Source organism: Gracilinanus agilis, chromosome 4 (assembly GCF_016433145.1).
Source record: "Gracilinanus agilis isolate LMUSP501 chromosome 4, AgileGrace, whole genome shotgun sequence".
NCBI lineage: Eukaryota > Metazoa > Chordata > Mammalia > Didelphimorphia > Didelphidae > Gracilinanus > Gracilinanus agilis.
In genome coordinates, this window is record NC_058133.1 from 438,929,928 (window position 1) to 438,953,076 (window position 23,149).

Consider the following 23,149-nt stretch of genomic DNA (forward strand, 5'->3'; position numbering starts at 1 on the left):
CTCTTGTTGTAGGACTTCAGGGCAATTTTGCTGGATTATTTCTGTTAGTATGGAGTCCAGGTTTCTATTAATTTCTGGTTTTTCTGGAAGACCAATTATTCTCAAATTGTCTCTTCTAGACCGGTTTTCTTGGTCTGTCACTCTCTCATTGAGATATTTCATATTTCCTTCTATTTTTTCAGTCTTTTGACTTTGTTTTATTTGTTCTTGTTGTCTTGAGAGATCATTAGCTTCTAACTGCTCAATTCTAGCCTTTAGAGACTGGTTTTCAGCTATGATCTTTTGGTTTTCTTTTTCAATCTTGTTCAATTTGCTTATCAGTTCATTTGATTTCTGAGCCTCGCTTTCCAATTGCAAGATTTTACCTTTTAAACTGTTATTTTCTTGCCAGATCTCTTCCATCTTCCTCAGAATCTCAGTTTTGAACTCTTCCATAGCTTGTGAGGAGTTTTCCTTATTTGAGGAGGGTCCGGATGCTTGTTTGTTTTCTTCCTCTGTTTGCTCGGTTGTGTGGATTTTCTCTGTGTAAAAGTTGTCGAGTGTTAAAGACTTCTTTTTCTTGTTGTTATTCTTTCTCTTCTGAGCTTCCTGAGACTGGGTAGCCATCATTAGCCCAGCAGCTTCTCAGGTTTATCCTCGCGCTCATTGTCTGTCCGTGGTCTATTGACTCCTGAGGTCTGAGTTCTGGTTTTTTCCAAGGTCAAGCCCCCTGGTGGACCCCCTTGCTTGATCCTCTGTGGGAGGTTCCTTTACAAGTCTCAGGGCACTGCTTCCACACTCGTATACCCGTCCACGCTGGTTCCCCACTCAGGCTTTAGTTCCTGGTTGTGTCTGCCTCCACCCATGCCTCCGCAGTGCCTGTGCTCTCAACCCACGCTCTGCGCCCTGCGTCCACTCTCTGCTCCCGCGCTCAGATTTCGCGTGCATTTTTTGGCTTATTGGGGTCCTAAATCTTGCTGCTCTCAGGAACAGGCCCCGGAGCTGCCAATGACTCGATGGGTGCCCCAAACTTGCTCTATTTCTTTTTAGCTGTCTTCGGCACTATAGATGTGTGTGGAGGGGGTGGGGGTGGGGTGGTTGCTCAGCCCGCGATTTAGTGAGAGCTGTTTCACCCCTTTATAGCATGGAAATGCCTCGATTCCACGTACCTTCCACGCTGTGCCCTGTTGAGGGGTTCCTCCGTTCGTCTGGACTTGTTTTTATGTCCCCTTGATGAGTTTTGTGTGTTTCGGTCAGGAGAGGTTAAGAGCTGCTTCTTACTCTGCCGCCATCTTAACCCGGAACCTTCTAGTTTATTCTTAATGGTCAGTGGCATTCAGCTTTCTTAGAAATAGTACCCAGTGTTCACTGAAGAGCCTTTCTTTCCCTTTTGATGTACTTTTTATGTGGGATATATTTGTATCTTGTGCCACTTTATTAAAATAAATACATTTCTAATAATTAGATACATATGGTATATATATATATTTAATTCTATATCTTATTTTTTGCCACATTTTGTGCTACCTTATAACAGATAACACTAATCTTCAAAGATTCTACCTCCCATCCATTCCCCTACCCTGTGGCAAAAAAAATCCCACAAATGACAAGATGTCCTGAGACTTCTCATTCTTCATATCTTCCCCCAATCCTTCTGAGTTCTCTAATATAGAGGAAGCATAGACTAAGAAGAAAAAGAGGAGATCAGATTAATGGAATTTGAAGAAGTTTGGAGGCATCTGGGTGAGGTGACTTGTTAGTTGTAGGAATTGGAAAAACCTATTTGCATGAAGTTCAGTAAATATTTACTAAGTATGCTAATATTTAAAAAGTAAAACACTTCATAAGGGGGAGTATTTATAGTCTCCAGATTTAAAAAAATCAAGAACTCTACTTTTGTGTCTGAGAGCTTAGAAGTATATAACGTTTTCATATAAAATTATGACAATATATTGGTAACTTGAAAGGCAGCTGGACTACTGTCCCTGTTGTCCATCTCTTAGCTTCCTGCTAAGCACTCGGTTTTAACAAACCTCTTAAACAAAAAGTAGAAACCTCCTCTACTTTTTGAAAGTAAATTAGTTATAATTCTGAATAGATTTTTGTTTTCTTCCTAAGTTTACTGTCATTATGGTTTTCATTTGTGTGAGAGATAGTGGGAAAGCAGTCTAATTATTTTATTATCTTTGATGAAAATTGAGGAAAGAGATATTTAGAGTTCATTTGGAAAAAGATTTTCTCTTTTTCTGTAACCCAAGATGAAACTGTAGGTTTTTTACAGAGAAAGTTGAGAGAGGATGTAAAATTAGCAGTAGTTGTAAACAGTTCTTGTTCTTCAGATATAATTCAAATTAGTGGCGAAGAGTTAATCGAATACCATTAGTCACATATGACAGAATGCTGTAATTGAGCTAAAAAGAAATGAAACCCGTTGCATAGTTTATATATTCTGTCTAAAATTTGAGATAACTAATTTTCTTATCCATTGTATAACAGTAGTCAGTTCTTCATGGGGTAGGTCAAGAGCAAGGTTCTTAAAACACAATATCATAGATTTTGAGGGAGGGAACCTCAGAAATGATGTAATCTATATCTCTGATTTTGTGGAAGAGACTGAGGCCCAAAGAGGCTAATGGACTTGCCCTAAGTCACATAGGTTATTAGTTGATGGCAGAAGTGGGATGTGAACTTGAGTCTTATACCTTCAGATCCACTGCTATTTCAAACACTAAATTTCTCTTCCTAATAAAAGAATAAAACAAAGAAAGGCAATCATATATAATGATAATTTATCAAAAGTTGTTTAAGTTCCTTCATAATTCTAAATTACCACTGTATATTTGTTGCTTTCATTCCTTTACTCAGTCAGCAGATGATCATTGAACCTACTATATACCTCAGACTCTGTTAAGATAAAAGGAAGACCCATGTAGGGTCTTTGACTTCAGGCAACTTGTCTTCTCTCTTTCTAGGGGACAGGATGATTATTTACCTAAGGGGCTCTGGGTAGGGTGTCTTTATCTTACTGTTCCAGAAGCTATGTTCAGAGTAGGGGCTGGATAGTATGAGAGTGAATGAAGCTGAACTGGACAGGTAGTATTTGCTCTTGCTGTCATTTCTCTTACCAGCCATCCCATTCTGATTCACATAATAAACTATTTCCTAATATTATATGAATAAGCACTAAAATCTGGCTATTGAACACAGCAGGAAGGGCTAGGAAGCAAATTCTCAATCATCCAAACATTACTCTGACTAATATTTAGTCTCAGAGTACAAGTTTTTGATTCTGAGTACCTTGTACTTATTTGGCATTATTAACTGTCTGTTGAATTAAAGTAATAGCTAGGACTGATACAGTGCTCTACAATTTGCAAAACACCTTACAAATATCTCACAATAATCTCAGGAGATATGTGCTATTATTATCTCCATTTTATAGATCAGGAGACTAAGGCAGATGGGGTTACATGACTTGCTCAGCTCACATAGCCTAGTAAGTGCTCGAGGTTGTATTCAAACTGAGGTCTTCCTGATTACAGATCCAGTGCTCTATCTATAGTTCTATCTAGCTGTCTTAAAACAATTTGTTATGGATTGAATTAAATAGGTATTAAGCTTATGAAAATATTATCTAAACTTTATTTTCTGTGCTGGACGTCAGATTTGCAAAGTTTTAAACATAATTGTGAAACTCAAACACAGCAGCCTTAAACTGAATATAGTCCTGCATCTGATTATAAATATACTGGTACAATTACAGATTTAGACAAAGATATTAAAAATTACTATTTTCAAAATATATGGATTCTTTTGTATTGAATAAAATGTAAACTCATGAAAATTCATTAAATTTTTGTTAGGCATTTCCTAATCACTGCCTTCTAATAGTACAACTACTATTATGGAATCATTAAAGTTTCATGGAATCATTGCTCTAATCGTTACCATATTACTTCTCATTTAAAATACTTATTAATGAATTGAATTTTGAAACTTGAGGAGGGATACTTACTAACTTTGAGTAATCAATAAGGAAATAGGTTAATTTGAAAGATAACCATTATATATATATATACTTTTATTTTTTTTAAACCCTTGTACTTCGGTGTATTGTCTCATAGGTGGAAGATTGGTAAGGGTGGGCAATGGGGGTCAAGTGACTTGCCCAGGGTCACACAGCTGGGAAGTGGCTGAGGCCGGGTTTGAACCTAGGACCTCCTATCTCTAGGCCTGACTCTCAATCCACTGAGCTACCCAGCTGCCCCGAAAGATAACCATTTTAGATTCTTCTCTTTGCAGTGTTTTTGGAGACAACCTTATAATCTCCATTTAAGTGAATGTATATAAAGCATCAGAATTCTAAAATAATTCATCTTTGACTTATCTTAAAACTTAGTGCTCATTTCTTTTCATAGAGAAGCAGAAGATAAATTAGAACAGAGCCAGAAAACAGTGATTGAAAAGGAACAAAGTTTACAGAAAACTAAAGAGGAATGCTCAAAATTGAAATTGGACTTGCTTGAACAAAACAAACAAGGAAAGAGGTATTTTTAAAATGAAATCATTTTTAGTTCTGGAAAATATAAAGGAATGCCATATCTATTTGTACTTTTATAATTAAGTCACTAAGAGGTGAGTAATTGAATTTGGAATTCTGAAATGAACTGATTCAAAATATTTTAATGAGAATTCTTTAATGTCAGAAGTTTGTTGTTGTTTTTTTAGATTTGAGAATGTCATCTTTGTGTTTTATTTTCTTGGCATTGTAGTTTGAAATTAATCTCAAGTGGCATGCCTTAAATAAAATCAACAAATTAAAAATAATCATTTTAGTTTTATATCTGATTTGTGGTGATGCTAGAAAAAAAGAAAAAAGTTTTTAGATTATAAATTTATGTGGTCCTAAGGCTGCTAATTAGTTTTTCAGCTCCTAATCTCTTCCTCCTTTAGCCCATTCTTTATACTAGAGTTGTCCAACACCTGGGCTATATTCAGTTCATAACATTCTCTAGTGTAGCACAAATTAAATTAAAATGCAATTAGGAAATACTTAAAAAATAAAGAAAAATAGAATAGATAATCACCTAGATAATGTTACATTTTAAAACTAAGTCATATGAACACTATGGAAATACATATTGTATGAAAGTTCTGATATAACCTATATCAGATTATTTACCACCTCGGGGAGTAGGGGGAGTGAGAAAATCTGAATCCTAAAATGTCAGAAAGCAATTGCCAAAAATTATTTCTACATGAAGCTGAAAAAACAAACAAACCACTAAGTCAATATGTAGTGTGCAGGGATCCTTGGTCCCATTTATTTTTGAATTTGATACCACTGCTCTATTCAACTGTAGTGATTTTCCTAAAGCAGTCAAGAAACATTTTTTAAGTACCTACTATGGGGCAGGGCCTATGAGAATACAAAGAAAGGCAAAAGGGTTCCTTCTTTTAGGGACCTAACAGTCTAATGGAGAAGACAATAGGTAAATAGCAATGTACAAATTATATGTGTATAAAATTAGAATTATTGACAAAGGGAAGGGACTAACATTAAAGGACATCAGGAAAGACTAGAGTATCTTGTTCAAGGAACAGAAAAGAGACCAATATCACTGAATTGAAGGGTCTATGGGAGACAAGTGAAGGGGAAAGGGGACAGGTCACAAAAGGCTTTGAATATCAAATTTTATATTTGATCCTGATGGTGTTAGAGAGCCACTTAGAGTTTATGGAGTAGAAAAGGGTGGTGATGTGGTTAGATTTGTGATCAGTTTGACAGTTGAATGGAGGATAGATTGGAATGGAAAGAGACTTATAGCAGGCGGACCAATCAGCAGGCTGTGTAGTGATCCTAGTATCAAGAAATGAGGTCCTCCATTACCTTACCCCAGGTAGTAATAGTATCAGAGGAGAGAAGAAGATATGTATAAGAAATGTTAGTAAATTGACAGACCTTGACAACAGATCAATTATTGGGGGTGGGGAGTGGGGTAGGAGAGAGTGAATATAGCCAAGTATGATACCCAGGTTGTGAGCTAGGATGACTGTAAGGATGGTAGGACCCTCGATAATAATTGAGAAGTTAGGAAGAAGGAGAAGTTTGAGGGAAAGTATAATGATTTCTAGTTTTGGTTATATTGACTATGACATGATGATGAGACATCCAGTTCAAGATGTCTAGTAGGCAAATAGAGATGTGGGACTAGAGGTCAGTAGAGAGGTTAGGACTGGATAGGCATATTTGAGAAATATCAGCATAGAGAGGATAAGTAAATCCATGGGAACTGATGAGATCATTAAGTGAAGTATAGAAGGAGAATAGAAGAGGACCCATTAATAAGCCCTGTGGGACACCTGCAGTTATTGAATATGGCTTGGATGAAGATCCAACAAAGGAGCCTGAGAAAGGGTGATCAGATAGTTTGGAGGAGAACCAAAAAAGTGATGTCCTAAAAACCTACAGAGAAGAGAGTGTCAAGGAGAAGAGGCTGATAGTGTCAGAAAGCTTGAAAGACATCAAGAAGCCTTTCTATTTGGCAAGTTAGATAGAGGTGATTGGGAACTTTGGGAAGGGCTGTTTCAATAGAATAATGAGGTTGAAAACCAGACTGGAGAATATGAGAAAAAAAGAAGTGAACCTATTAATTGTAGTTGGTTTTCTCAAGGAGTTTAGCTATGAAAGAAAAAGATATAGGACAATAGCTAGCAGAGATGGATGGATCAAAATAGAGTTTTTGAGAATGGGGGAAACATGAGCATATTTGTAGGGAGTAGGGAAGCATCCAGTAAACAGGGAGATACTGAAGATTAGCAACCCCCTGAAATGTTCTATCGGTAGCGTGGCATTATTCCTAATCTGACGAATACAATGCAATGAAACTTGGAAAGAGTTGCCCTAGAAACAGACTGACAGATGAGCATTTCCTTTCCTTTGGCCCCCTCTTTAAAAAGTTTGCCCATCACTATCCTAGGCACACTTTCTGCTTTGCATTTCTATAGTCCTGTTTATTTTTTAGCCATTCAAGTCAAATCAAGTAGAAAGAAAATGTCTAGGAAAGCAAGGTCTAGTAAATAATTTACACAAAAGGCTACTCCATTCATCTCTTCCATGTGCTTTTCCCCAAGATAGAGGGATAATGGAACATTATAATTAGGCTTAAAATAGTATTTATTTCTTTGCCACTCTAATATTCTTATCTCCATTTCCATTTGAAGGAAAAAAGAACATTTTGTACAAACATTTTTTAAAAACTTTTAAAAAATCCTTAGATGAGATTGTTTGCAAAGAAATATATTTCTAAATTTAATGAATGCTTGTTGAATGAATGTCTTTCATCCATGGACTCTTATCTAGTGGGTTAACTTTCTCACTGTTTTATATCACCTGCAAATTTAATAAGCATGTAATCTAAGCCTTTATCCAAGTTATTAATAAAAATGTTGAATGATATAAGGCTAAGACCACTTGATAGGAGAAAGAGAGATCCTTCTCAAATCTGACATCAATTTATTAGTGGTGCAGATCCCTTTTTTTTTTTTTAAACCCTTACCTTCTGTCTTAGAATCATTACTGTGTATTGGTTCCAATGCAGAAGAGTAGTAAGGGCTAGACAATGGGGGTTAAGTGACTTACCCAGGGTCACACAGCTAGGAATTGCCTGAGGCCAGATTTGAACCAGGACCTCACATCTCTAGGCCTGAATCTTAATCCGCTGAGCCACCCAGTGGTTTAGATTCTCATCACCTTACTCTAGGAGGACCATTAAAATAATTTGCTGGTAGATCTTTCATCTTCAAATCTCTCTCCTTCAGTTTTTTCTCCATTTAGCCACCAAAGTCATTTCCTTAAATTACAGATCTGACCGTGTCATTCTCATGACTCAGTAAACTCCAGTGTTTCTCTCCAGGATCAAGTACAAAATCCTTTTGCCTTTCATAACCTTTCATAACCTAACTCCACCTCACCCCTACCTTTTCTAGCCTTTAAAAAATTCTTTATATTTTTTAAAAAGTTCAAAATTCTCCCCTTCCTGCCATTCCCTCCTCCACCCACCAAGAAGACAAGCAGTAATAATACTCATTATTCATGTAAAATCATGTAAAACATATATTTATATTAGCCATGTTGCCTCTCCCCTCCCAAAAGACAAGAAAAAGTAAGAAAATTATACTTCAGTTTGCCCTCTAGAGTTTATCAGTTCTCTCTCTAAAAGTAGATAGCAGTTTTTAATCAGGAATCCTTCAGAATTGTCTTAAATGACTGTATTGATCAGAGTAGCTAAGTCTTTCATAGTTGATCATTATTATAATATTGCTGTTACTATGAAAATGGTTTTCTGGTTCTCCTCACTTCATTTTGTAGTTCATCTATGTCTTCCAAAGTTCTTCTGAAACCATCTCCCTGGTCATTTTTTTATAGCACAATAATGTTCCATCTCAGTGATAAAACACAACTTATTCAGCCATTCCTCAATTGAAGGGAATCCTTTCCATTTCTAGTTCTTTGCCACCACAGAAAGGGCTGCTATAAATATTTTTGTACAAATAGATCTTTTTTTCTTTTTCTTTTTTTGATGACATATAGTATTTTATTTCTTCCATTCATCAATATTTGAAACATCTTCCCAGAAAAGTCTGACAGGATTAGGGACTTGGACCCATTATTAAATTGATATGGGGATACCCAACCCTCCCCCAGATGAGGAAACTCCATTTGTACTTTCTCTGTAACATAGTTTTAGAAAGTTAAATACAACATTCAAAGGTTAAATGATTAGCTCTGGGTCATACAACTACTATCTCAGAAGTGAGACCTGAACCAAGGTTTTTCTGAATCCAAGGCCAGATCTCTGTCTATTCCATTTGGATCTTTTCCCCCTTCTCAATTAATACAGTGTATTTTAGGGGAAAAGTCAATAGTCAAAACAGTGTTAGTCAAACATTTTTAAATGAATGGTTGGGATTGAGATGTTCTCTGCATAATTCAGCTTTTAGTGTAAAGTCCTCTGTCAGCAATAAAGAACATTTTGGTTTACTTCATTAATTGGTATATCCTTAAGGCTGGTATGGCTTTTTCTTTTTTTTTTTTTAATTTTAATTTTGAATATTTTTCCATAGTTACATGTTTCATGTTCTTTCCCTCTCCCCCAAATTCCCCTAACCCCTCTGTAGCCATCGCGCAATTCCACTGGGTTTTACATGTATCATTGATCAAGATCTAATTCCATATTATTTATAGTTGGACTAGAATTATTGTTTAGTGTCTACATCCCCAATAATATCCCCATCAGCCCATGTGTTCAAGCAGTTGTTTTTCTTCTGTGTTTCTCCTCCCACAGTTCTTCCTCTGAATGTGGCTGGTTTTCTTTCTCATAAGTCCCTCAGCCTGGCTCTGGATCCTTACATTGCTGCTAGTAGAGAAGTCTGTTATGTTCGATTATGGTACAGCTTTTTCTTGAGATTTCTTCTGTGGCCAATTTTGGGCATAGTTATCTGTGACTGTAAGAACAGAGTCCATTGGAGAAATATTCACTATGTTAATTCCAAATATCAATATGTAAGTAATTACTATAGTAATAAGGAGGTAGACTGGCAAAGCAACTGCCCAGTATTTTTGAGGCCAATATGTTAGTCCTATATGTTAGTCCTATGGAGTTTAACCAAGTCTCAGGAATAAATGCTCACACAAGATATAGTAATTGCTTGGAGTCCTCTGGTCATGATCAGGGGTCCAGCTTTGTTATGAGCTCAGCCCCCCACAATAAACCTTTTTTTGCTTATCATTTGCATACTGAAACCAAACTGGGAGTGTAAGAAAAGAAAGAAGCTATAGATCACTCTTTCTGGCAATGGTGATGGTGAATTTTCAACCATAGTGTCTTTAAGCTTTAGGGAACCTTTCTCTTCTCTTTATAGCATTAACAGCATGATGTTAACAGCTTCCCTTCCTGCCAGCTCCAGAACCTTCCTTTTTCTTTGATCTCTGTGGGATTTCAGACCTAGTTATGATATTCTTTGATCAAAGGGTATGTCCAGTTTTATAGCCCTTTGGACATAGATCAGAATTGTTCTCCAGAATTGTTGGTCTAATTTACAACTCCACCAGCAGTTCATTAGTGTATCTATTTTCCCTCATACCCTCCAATATTTCTCATTTCTGATCTGTGTGATGCTGTATCTCAGAGTTGTTTTAATTTGCTTTTTTCTAATCAGTAATAATTTAGATTAGTTTTTTAAGTGCTTTGATTTCTTCTTCTGAAAACTGCCTTTTCATATCTTTTGTTCATTTATCAATTGGGAAATTTTTTTTTTGTAAATTTGACTTATTTTCCTGTATATTTGTGAAATAAGAAACTTATTGTGAAAATTTTTTTGATATTGTCTGAGGTACCTTTTATGAAAATGTAGTTTCTCTAATTATCTCTTTTAATTACCTTTTGTGAAAATGTAGTTTCCCTGATTATCTCTTTTAATTAGGGCTATTTTGTTTTTTGTTTTGTTCAAGTTAGACAGCTATTAGTTTCATTTAATCCTTTGATTTTCAAGATTTCTAGTTTTGTGTTTTAAGTAAAGGTTTTTAATTTGTTGGTTTTCTCATTTTTTAGTTGCGTGTCCATCTTGTTGATCTGTTGTTTTTCTCTTTTATTGAAGTAAACATTTAGGGTTATAAATTTTCTCCTCAGCATTGCTTTTGTTACATTCCACAAATTTTGATATCTTTAATAAATTATTGTTTCTGTGATTTGTTCTTTGACCCATTGTTTTTTAGTATTAAGTAGTTTAGTTTCTAATATTTGATCTGTGATGAATGTAATTTTAATATATTATAGCTAAAATGCATTTAATATTTCTGCTTTTCTGCATTTGTGAGGTTTTTTTTATAACTATGTTTTTGTGAAGGTGACATTTACATCTGAGAATAGGTATACTTCCTTTTTCCATTCAGTATTCTGTAGATGTCTATCATATCTAACTTTTCTAAACTTCTCTTCAACTCCTTAACTTATTTATTTTTATGCATATAGTCTGGGTCTGAGAGGGATAAATTTAGGTCCCCACTATTATAGTTTAACTGTTTCCTCCTACAACAACTTTTTCTTTAAGATTTTTAATGCCATAGTATTTGATTAATATATTTTTTGTATTGATATTAACTCATTATCTATAATTTTTAGCAAATATAGTTTCCCTGATTATCTCTTTTAATTAGGTCTGTTTTTGCTTTTGCTTTGTCTGAGATCATGATTGCCTCTCTGCTTCTCTTGCTTTAGCTAAAGCATAATGGATTCTACCCTTGCCCCTTACTTTTTAATTCTGTGTTTAGATTTCATTTTCAAGTGTGCTTCTTGTAAACAACAGTATTTTAATCTTGAGCTTCTCTTCTCTTTTACTACATACATACTCTTTATGACCCAGTTATTATTATTATTATTATTATTATTATTATTATTTTGCTTATTCTTTCACCTGTTTCTTACTTTTGAACTTTATGGTAGTATTAGGCTCTGTTCATTTCTAGGGTTGGGAACAGGGGAACATTTGGCCTGAGTTTCTATTCTTTTATGTCTTTTGCTGCTTTCACAGCTCATTCTGGGGGTCCTGCAAATTATCAGTGATTCCAAAGTGGTGTGAAATGAGGAGAGGACTGTTCACTTCCCTCTTAGTCTAAATTTTTCAAATTAAGTCTGTTGGCTTGGGTGTGGTTGAGCATAGACTATTGCTAGATTCAACCACTGTTAGTTGGCTGAGAGATTCTACAGTTGCAGAGCAACTAAACTGTTGCCTCCTCTGTTTTTGCTCTTTTCCTGACTATTCCACTACATGTTTATGTGCCAGGCTAAAGGTTAGAACTGATTTGCCACTCTGCTCCTGGGCTCAGCCATAAAACATTCTAGAATTTTTTCTGTGCTCAGTACTTAGACTTAACTAAGACTCTGCACATTCTTCCCCTTTATACTATATCTATTACCTAGACTGGGTAATGGGACTTAGATAACATTTATCCTTGCTCACAGCACTAGTTCATGAGTCCCCTAGACTGTCTTTCTGCCCTTGTAATTCCTGTTCTAGCATGCTGTTTTGGCATCCTTTAGCTAGAATACTACCCATCTTGGCCAGTGTCCACCCAGGTCAGCAGACTTCTTTGTCTTCTTAAACTTGGGTTGGAAATATGACTCACTGTGCCTTTTCCTAAGCTTGGATTGGACATATGACCTATTGGTTTGGAAATATAACTATGACTTTTTCTTGGTATGCCTGTTCAGAATTTGGTCTGGCTTGTTTTCTAGGTTGTTGTGGGGAAAGTATGTTGGGGAGCTAAAGCAGAAATGCTACTTCTTCACCATTTTGACCCTGCCTCTGAAATCTAGCTTTATTATGGTTGTACCTTTCCCCAAAATAATTTTTTTTAAACCCTTACCTTCTGCCTTGGAATCAATACTATATATTGTGTATGTACTATGTATTGATTCCAAGGCAGAAGAATGATAAAGGCTAGGCAATGGGCAAAGACTTGCCCAGGTTCATACAGCTGGGAAGTGTCTGAGGCCAGATTGGAACTTTGGACCTTCCATCTCTAGACCTGGCTCTCAATCCACTGAGCCACCCAGCTGTCTCCTACCCTACCCCCCAATAATTTGTTTATTTTTATAATTTCATTCTTGAGCTTCCTATCTGTCTTGAGCTAGCCTTCCTTGTAGTCTTAGGCCATGAGATTCCATCTAATCTTTTCCCAAATCCTTTTCAGCCTTTTTTTCTAAAGTCTTAGGTGTATGTCAGAAGATTATTCCTTAATGTCTTCTTTATCACAAATTTGAAGACAAAAGTGATAACTTTCCTCTGTGATTTCCATAACTTATATGTAACCAATATAGAACTTGAGCATTTGGTTCCTCAATCAGAATTAGTAGCATTTTCTCTTGGCACCACTTCCATTTTTTTCATTAAAAGAAAAAAAATTTTTTTAAACTCTTACCTTCCGTCTTGGAGTCAATACTATGTATTGGCTCCAAGGCAGAAGAGTGGGCTAGACAATGGGGGGGGGGGGGGAGGGAAGTGACTTGCCCTGGTTCACACAGCTAAGAAGTGTCTGAGGTCAGGTTTGAACCTAGGACCTCCCATCGCTAATCACTTCCATTTTTTAAAGGATGAAATTATCATTGGGACTCTTAACTGATTTTTGCTACCCATGAGTACTATATTGGGCCTTTGTGTCAAGTTTATGATCTTGTTCCTAACTTCTCTTATCTCTGTCCAGGTGCTCTGTTGATATTGGAATAACAGTATCAGTTATTCCTTTGTCTCTCCTTTTTGTTCAAAACCAGTTTTATGTTTCTTTGCAGAGTATAGGAAATTATAAGCATGGGATGTTGCATTTAATGTCAGACTTTTTTTAGTTTGTTGGCTAATTTTGCTTTCTGGGGATAGGAGGGAAGAAAAAATATTGGGAATATAAACACAAAAATCAATACGCTTCTGCAAAAACATTTTTGTTTTTAGAAAGTCAGTCATATTTGTCTGCCTTAGAAATCATATGTCCTTTATTGTATCTTATGTAAAAGTTCAAGTGTTCTAATGTTTGTAATCAATAAATATAACAAAGAGGTTAAGTTGAAATCAGGGACTTTTTCTGAAAAGTAAGTTTCATAGTATTTCTAGGTTCAGTATCCATTCAGACCTTTGTTATACAGCTACTATATTTACCATACTTATTCATACTGCCAAGGAGTCAAAAAAGAAGCTTAAATTATATTCAGTATATTATTATAGTAACATGACTGATACAGAAATATGTTTTGCATGACCTCACATCACTTGCTTTCTCAACAGATAGGAGAGGGTTGGGAGAGAGGAAGAGAATTTGGAACTCAAATTTTTTTTAAAGAATGTTAAAAATAATTTTTATAAGTATGTTATTATGCTATAAGAAATAATAAGGGAGATGGTTTAAGAAAAACCTATATGAATTGATGTTAATCAGGCAGAACCAAGAGAGCATTGTACATAGAAATAACAATGTTGTAATGATATTCAACTGTGAAAGATTTAGTTATTCTGTTCAATACAGTAATCTAAGACAGTTCCAAAGGACTCATGATGAAAAATGCTCTCTAGAAAGAGATCTATCGAACCCATTTTCCCTTATTGAGTTTATTTTACTTATGTATTTATTATATGTATCTATTTTAAACCCTTCCTTTCCATCTTAGAATCAATACTGGAAGGGCTAGGCAGTGGGGGTTAAGTGACTTGTCTAGGGTCACACAACTAGGAAGTGTTTGAGGCTAGATTTTAACCCAGGACCCTCCCATCTCTAAGCCTGACTCTCAATCCACTGAGCCATCTAACTACCCCTTTTTATTTTAAAAACATTTTATTTTCCTCCAATTACATGTAAAAACAATCTCTCACTTTCAGTTTTTAAAAAGTCTTTGAGTTTCAAATTCTCTACCTCCTTCCTACTCTCTCACTTCCATGTCCTACCTTACCTCCTTCAATGAGATAATAAGCAAACTGATACAGATTTTACATGTGTAATCATGTAAAACATTTTTCCATATTAGTCATTTTGTGCAGAAGATCTCAAACTAAAAAAGAAAATGTAATATAATTTGTTTTGGTTTTCATTTAAACTTTTATCAGAGAACTAATGAATTTTTGAGTACAAATTGAAGTATAATTCTTTTTCTTGCTGTTTTTTCAACATGACTAATATGGAAATATGTTTTGCATGATATCACATGTATAACTGATATATTGCTTGCCTTCTCAGTGGGTGAGGGAGTAGCTGGAGGAAAGAGAGAATTTGAAATTTAAAAAATTGCTTAAAATAATACATTTTAAAAATTTCAAACAATTAAATACTCTTCAATGTAAAATAATAAGTTATATTCAATATTGTATAACAGATCTAATCAAAGAGATGTAATAACTATAAAAGAAAGTTTGAGAAATAACCACTGAATAGCCCACATTTATTTATACAGTATGCGGACCTGGCTTGTTTGATAAACCCTCTGATTCCCTTGGGGAGGGTTATTAACAGGAGAACGTGAATAAAAATTGTATAGATTGGGAAGGAATGGTCCAATTGAGGAACTATCCTTCTTGATATGGTATACAGGTATATCTTTAGTTCACTGAGGTGGTAATATTTTATTTATTCATTTTTAAAAATCTTTACTTTCTATCTTAAAATCAATACTGTATATTGGTTTTAAGGGAGTGGTAAGAGCTAGGCAATGGAGGTTTAAGTGATTTGCCCAGGGTCACACAGCTAGGAAGTGTCTGAGGTCAGATTTGAACCTAGGACCTCCTGTCTTTGGACCTGGTTCTCAATCCACTGTGTCACCTAGCTACCTCCAAGGTGATAATATTTTAAAGAATAATTTCCATTGAAATGAAAAAGTTTTGCTTTCTTTAACATTTAAACTAAGATTATTTGGGGAAAAATTTTTTTATCTAGAATACCTTCCTATAAATTAGCTATTATTTGCTTACCTTTTATGCAGAAGTTCAAATGTTATAATGTTTGTTATAATTGAATAACTAGAGGGAAGCTGGGTGGCTTAGTGGATTGAGTCAGGCCTACAGACACGGGAGGTCCTAGGTTCAAATCTAGCCTCAGACACTTCCCAGCTGTGTGACCCTGGGCAAGTCACTTGACCCCCATTGCCCACCCTTACCATTCTTCCACCAAGGAGCCAATACACAGAAGTTAAGGGTTTAAAAAAAATAATTGAATAACTAAAAAACAAGCTGAAACCAGGGACTTTTTTCAGGGAAGCAAGTTCCAACGTCTACTACTTCTCAGATTACACTCTTTACACAGTATTGGTAGTGGAATTAGCATAGTTCAGCAGAAATAATCCCTGGAATTGGAGATATGTATTTAAATCTCAACTCTGATGCTTTTAGTTTGTGTAACATTGGGCAAGTTTCTTAATATCCCAAAGCTCCAGTTTTTCTCATCCATAAAAATGAGAAGTTTGAACTAAAAAGCCTTTGGAGAGGGATCTTTCCAGAGTATAATATTAAAGTTTTGGGTTGTTTTGTTTTGCTTTTAGCAATTGATAAAGAATAATTTTTTGCATTTGATCTAATTAGTTTTTGTACATTTAAATTCTGAAATTGTTATTATGGTATCATGGTCACTTTTGCCATTTAATTTTATATTGTAAAATTTAAAATTTTAATTAAGTTGAAAACATTTTTGTGGGCTATTAAATTGGAAAGCAAAGTTTTATTGTTTAGTGGTTTTGTCAATTTATGGTATTTTGAAAAGTTGGCTTTTTCAAATATTTAATGCTCTTTAACCCTTTAACCATGGCCAAATATTTATGTTGTAGAGTTGAACAGCAAAGGAATGAAGCAATGCATAATGCTGAAGGATTGAGCAAAGCTTTCAAACAGTATAAAGAAAAAGTAGCAGAAAAGTTGGAAAGGGTAAGAGATAATATAGATTCTAGGGGCCTTTTATCATTATTGTCCAAACTAAAATTACATTATGGTAAAATAAATGTCATCAATATCGGAGGATGTTATTGGCATGAAAAAAATGGTTACGACAAATTATTTTTAAGTCTGAAGAGAAATTGTAACATGCTCTTGAAAATATAATAAACTTTTGAGTTTCCTCCAGGAATGTTTCTTGATCTGTTTGCTTTTGGTAAATATTTGTTGAATGACTGAATATAGACAACTTTCATTTTACCTTTGACTCCTTTGGACAAGCCACTCTGGCTCCTAGCTCCCTACTAGGGGTCTTCTGCTCTTGGCACTGAAGTTGAGCTTAGGCTGCTGGTTGGGAGGGGCACTTCCTGAAACTGTTCTGGCTTGCTGCAGGACTGCAGAATCAAGGAGGGGGCAAGGCCCAAGGAGGCCCACTAAATGTCCACTTAGGTTAATTGAGGATTGACTATACTTCTGGTTGTAATTTTAGCATCATTAGTATGTAAATTCTAAGAAAGAGACAGAAATGACTGGGCTAGGAGCTATCTGTCATGGAGAGAAAGGTGGTGGTAGCTAGTTATGTTCATATAATACTTATCCTTTGTCATTAGATTGGAAAGACATTTCTTCATCCTCTTATGATTCTATTTATCCTGCTCAGTCTTGCTCTTTCTTTTCTAGCTCTTTCCCATTTTTTTCTGTCTCTTTTCTCTTTCCATCTTTCCCTAGTCTTCATTTCATTCTCTTTTCTTTCCTCCTTTATAACTTTTCTCCTCCTTTCTCCCCCCATTCATATTCTGAATAGCTTCAACTCATATATACATAAAAGTTTTACCAGATTGTCTTATGATGAGATCTAGACTTCTCATTAGTTATTAATTCCACTTATATTAAGCACGTTTTTTTAAAACCCTTATCTTCTGTTTTAGATTCAATACTATGTATTGGTTCCAAAGTAGAAAATTGGTAAGGACTAGGCAATTAGGGTTAAGCAACTTGTCTAGGGTCACACAGCTAGGAAGATGTCTGAAACCAGATTTGAACCCAGTACCTCCCGTCTCCAGGCCTAGCTCTCTATCCACTGAGCCACTTAGCTGCCTCTACAATAAGTATTTTTCAAAGAATCTAGAGTTGATTATAGGAAGTTAAATAAATAAAAAATAGTTTCCTGTTGTGGAATAGGTTAGAGAATTCTTTCTCCTAGAAATAGGAGTCTACAGTACATAAATATATACTTGTCTATGACACTTCCTTATTTTGTCACCATAAGCTTTTTTTTTTTTTTTTTAAACCCTTGTACTTCGGTGTATTGTCTCATAGGTGGAAGATTGGTAAGGGTGGGCAATGGGGGTCAAGTGACTTGCCCAGGGTCACACAGCTGGGAAGTGGCTGAGGCCAGGTTTGAACCTAGGACCTCCTGTCTCTAGGCCTGACTCTCACTCCACTGAGCTACCCAGCTGCCCCCATAAGCTTTTTTTTTTTAAATCAACCATGTATTTAATTCCTAGGTACTTCCACATTTTCTCCTTTCAGTCTCTTCTTAACCCTTTACAACCTGACTTCTGACATTTTCATTTCACCAAAGATGATGAATTTGAGCTGGATCTTAAAACATTGGGTAGGAGAGTTGTATAGGGATGAGCTAGGAAGCACAGTGGATAGAATACTAGATATGTAATCCAGAAGACCTCACAGTTTAGATCTGACCTCAGTGACTTATAAGCTGTTTAACTCTGAACAAGTTACTTAATCTCTGACCACCTTCATTTCTTCAACTGTAAAATGGGGAGGATAATAGCATCTCTCTCCTGGGATTGTTATGAAGATGAAATGAGATATTTATAAAGCATTTTGGAAACATTAAAGCACTATAAAATGCTGTTATTATTATTCCTAAGCAGTAAGACCAGAAAGAGAATGGGACTTTGAATTGCTTTGCTTTTGAGCAGAGAGACAAGACCAGATCTGTTTATAAAGGGAGACTTATCTCATACTTTAAAAAAAAAAAAAAAAAAGATAGGTTGGAGAAGGGGAGGTATTGAAGACTCAAAGACCAGTTAGGGGACTATTGAAATAGGAGGGAAGGCAAAATTGTTCAACTCAGTAGATATTTATTAAGTGCTTACCATGGCACTAAGTCCTGGGGATACAAAGACAGACCAAAAAAAAGCCAAATAAAAACCCAGTCCCTACTTTATTTGTTCTTTTTTTTTTTTTAAACCCTTGTACTTCGGTGTATTGTCTCATAGGTGGAAGAGTGGTAAGGGTGGGCAATGGGGGTCAAATGACTTGCCCAGGGTAACACAGCTGGGAAGTGGCTGAGGCCGGGTTTGAACCTAGGACCTCCTGTCTCTAGGCCTGACTCTCAATCCACTGAGCTACCCAGCTGCCCCCCCAGTCCCTACTTTAAAGGGGCTCACATTTTAATGGTAAGACAATAGGAAAACTATGTACAAACAAGATATATTCAGAATAAATCTGAGAGCATCTCAAGAGGCAAGACACTAGGAAAGGCTTCTTGCAGAAGGTGGAACTTTAAGAGGCCAGGAAAATTAAGAGGTGGAGTTGAGGAGGGAAATAATTCATGGAAAGCAGCCTAGTGAAAATGTATGGAGTCAGGAGATGGAGAATTTCATGGCATAGGAACAATAAGAAGACCAGTTTTACTGAATCACAGAGTATGTGGGGCAAAGTAGGGGGAGTTTAAGAAGGTTGGATAGCTGGGAAGGATCAGGTTAAGAAGGGCTTTAAAAGTCAAATGGAGAGTTTTTGATCCTGGAGGAAAGGTACTAGGGAGCCACCGGAGCTCATGGAATAAAGGAAGGACATTGTCAGACTTGCCTTATAGGGAAATTATTTTGATAACTGATTGAAGGATGGATTAGTGTGGAGAGACTTGAAGAAGAGAGCCCACTTGTGAAGTGATTGAATGCCTGTAGTAGGATGATGGTAAGGACAGGAGAGAAAAAAGTTATAAAAGAGATGGTATGAAGGTAGGAACATGGCTTGACAGCTAATTGGATATGGGAGATGAGACAGAGAGAGGAGTTGAAGATTTCTTACTTGCATACCTGGATGGTTGGAAGGATAGGAAAGTTAGGAAGAGAGGAAATATAATGAGTTTAGTGTTATTTAGTAAGATGTCTGTAAGACATCATATTTTCTCTGCCAAACAAAAAGGATAGATCAGGAAAAAGTCAGAGCAACAACATCTAATAGTAATTTGGTATCCAAGATAAGTAATGAGATACTGTATAAGATTCCTTTGTTAAATTCAAGTCACCAGGTCTACATGTTCTACATCCCGAGATAATGAAAATGTTGTCATGACCAAACCACTCTAAATGGTCTTTGAAAGAAAATAGAGAATGGAAGAGGGTACTGCAGGTTTAAGGAAGGGCAAATGTTTGGATTTTCAAAAAAGGAGGGAGAATGGAATCTATGAACTATAGAAATTGATACCTACAAAATTCTAAAGTGTATTATTAAAAAGGATGGTTAGTGCAGAGTAGGTAGCACTGTGGATAGAGAGTGTCAGGCCTGGAGACAGAAGGTCCTAGGTTCAAATCTGGCCTCAGACTTCCTAACTGTATGACCCTGGGCAAGTCACTTAATTCCGATTACCTAGCCCTTATTGCTCTTCTTTTTTTTTTTTTTTTTTTTAAACCCTTGTACTTTGGTGTATTGTCTCATAGGTGGAAGATTGGTAAGGGTGGGCAACGGGGGTCAAGTGACTTGCCCAGGGTCACACAGCTGGGAAGAGGCTGAGGCCAGGTTTGAACCTAGGACCTCCTGTCTCTAGGCCTGGCTCTCACTCCACTGAGCTACCCAGCTGCCCCTATTGCTCTTCTTGGAACCAATACTTATCAATTCTAAGACAGAAGGTAAGGAATAAAAAAAAAAAGTATGGTTAATGAATATCTAGCAAATTAAGTTGTTATCACATAAAGCATGCATGATTTCATCAAAAAAAAGATGCCTCCTCTTAAATACTAAAGATCATACCTTAAAAAATGAGAAGAGAACCAGATCCTGTTTCTTTCACTGCTATAGCCACAGAGAATTTTTAACCAAACAAGGAATAAATATGATCATGAAAGATAAAATATTTCAGTTACATGAAATTGAAAAGCTCTTGTAGCAACAAAATCAATGCAAGTAGCATAAGAAAGGAGGTTTTTGATTGTAGGGGAAACATTTGTATTAGATATTTTTAATTAGTCTCATATTGAAGACTTTTGGGGAAATAATACAAATCTCTTAGTCCTGAAACCATACCACAGTGGATAAATGGCCAAGGAATAGGAATAGTTCTCAAAAGAAAAATTACAGATTATTAACAGCCATCTGAAAGATTGCTCCAAATCATTAATAAGAAAATAAATCAAAACAACTGAAGTTTGATCTTAGTGTTCCACCTAATGCCATTTGGCTTTGTGCTGTCTAACACTTGTATCAGGGTCTTAGAATATATGCTTAGATGTGAAATTGTCAAAGATAATAAAAGATAGAAGTAAGTCAGTATTAGAGAGGTTGCAGAAATACAGGTGCACAGTTATATTACATTGTTGGTAGAGCTATGGATTCATTTGACCATTTTGGAGAGCAAGCTAGAATTGTGCTAAGCTATAATAATAATAATAATAATAATAATAATAATAATAGCATTTAATAGCACTTAAAGCTTTACATGCTTTACAAATATTATCTCTTTTGAGTCCCACAACAACCCCAGGAGATGGGTACCATTATTATCTCCATTTTGCAGATTAGGAAACTGAGGTAAACAGGTTAAGTGACTTGCCCAGGATCACACAAGCTCATAAGTTTCTGAGTCATATTTAAACTTGGCTATTTCTGACTCCAGGCCCAGAGCTCTGTCCAGTGTGCCACCTAGCTACCAGTAACTGAAGTATTCATACCCTTTGACCCAGAGATCACACTGTTAGATATAAAAACCTAAATGGTCAAGAACAGAGTTTTACATATATACCAAAATAATTCATAGTAGCAAAGAATTGAAAATAGATGTCTTTCAATCGAGGAATGGCTAAACAGAATGTGATTCACATGCATAATAAAATATTATTGTACCATAACAAATGATGGATTCAGAGAAGCATCAGGTAGATTTATATAGTCTGATAAAGAGTGAAGTCAGCAGAACCCAGAAAATAATAATATACGTAATAACTACAGCAATACAAATGAAAAGAGCAAAAAACTCCAAACTACAAAACACATGTAATTATAAAAACTTACTTTGGCCCCTAAAAAGAGATGAGAAAACAAAGCTCCCTCCCTTTGCAAAACAGAGGGGAGCTGTTGGTGTGGAATATTGGATGTATTGTTAGACTTGGTTAATACAATGGTTAGTTTTTGCTGAACTATTTGTTGTTAATTTTTTAAAATTCTTGATTCGTTGGGTAGGGAAAGGAATAAATTCAGAAATGAATGCGTGGGGCCACTAGGTGCCTCAATGGATAGAGAGCCAGGCCTAAAGACAGGAGATTCTGGGTTCAAATCTGGCCTTAGATACTTGTTAGCTGTGTGACCTTGGGCAAGTCACTCAGCCCCCATTGCCTACCTCTTATCACTCTTCTGCTTTGGAACCCATACTTATTATTGATTCCCAGAGAGAAGCTAAGGGCCAAAAAAAAAAAAATGAATGTGATAGAAATAGAATATGTTAATAGACATTAGAAATGAAATAAAGACTGTCATACCTAAATAACTTTGCTTCCTTTTTTGACACAATTATTAGACAAGCAGAGCAGAAGAATGCTTTAGATATAATTTATTGAGAGTTCAGCAAAACATGTAACAAAATGGAGAGATGTGGGGCTATAGGAAAGCTTCGTTAGGTAGATTCAAAACTGGTAAATGGCTAAAACCAAAGAATAGTCATTTCATGAGTTAACATCTACTTGGTAAATAGCCTCCAGTAAAATACCTTAGGGACATGTGTTTGTTGGCCCTATACTATATAACATGTTTATCAATGATTTAGTTAAAAGTATAGATGACATTTTTATTAATTTTATGGATAATCCATAATGTAGAGAGAATGCTATCACATTAAATATCAGACAGGATTCAGAATCTTGGCAGGCAGGATCAATAGGTGTGTAGAAAATTTTTTTGCTACAGGTCAAATATAAAAGATTAATAATATTTCAGAAAATCATCTCCACAAATGCAAGATCAGAAAGGCATGGCTAGAAAAATAGTTTGAAAAAGATCCAGGAATTTCAGTGGACTTTGGAGCTCAATATGTCAAAAATGTGATATAGTGGCTAAAAAAAGTTAATGTGACCTTAGCTAGCAGTAAGTGAAGCAATGTCTAGAACTAAGGTGGTGACCATTCTACTTTTGTTTATGGTTAGATTACATCTCTAGGATTCTCCTTTGTTCTGAGCAGCACATTTCAGGGAAAACATCAATTAGCTAGAGAAGAGGTCAACCATAATGATGATATTGCTAGAACTAGTTGAGGAAACTAGGACCAACTTAACCAAATCTGATCCTTGACTATTAGAACATACCTTCAGATACTGTCTCCCATCAATCATGTCTCCCCTGAGTCCTTTCCTTTGCATATAATATTCTTACTTCCCTCAGCTAATCCTACTTCTACTGTTGTGGTGCTATGAAAGAAAAAGAATTATAAAAATTAAATTAGCTTATAATGAGTTTATAGGATAATTAA

At 35.7% G+C, this 23,149-nt stretch overlaps 1 protein-coding gene and 1 pseudogene across 1 annotated transcript in view; one reads left to right on the forward strand and one right to left on the reverse strand.

Annotated features, from left to right (window-relative positions):
* Nucleotides 1-23,149, forward strand: part of CCDC18 (coiled-coil domain containing 18) — a 127,618-nt gene that overhangs the window by 12,671 nt on the left and 91,798 nt on the right. Inside the window, exons 6-7 of the mRNA XM_044675488.1 lie at nucleotides 4,401-4,529; nucleotides 16,338-16,434. Coding sequence (XP_044531423.1) covers nucleotides 4,401-4,529; nucleotides 16,338-16,434 — 226 coding nt within the window. The remainder of the gene's footprint in view (nucleotides 1-4,400; nucleotides 4,530-16,337; nucleotides 16,435-23,149) is intronic.
* Nucleotides 8,975-9,864, reverse strand: LOC123243859 (annotated as a pseudogene).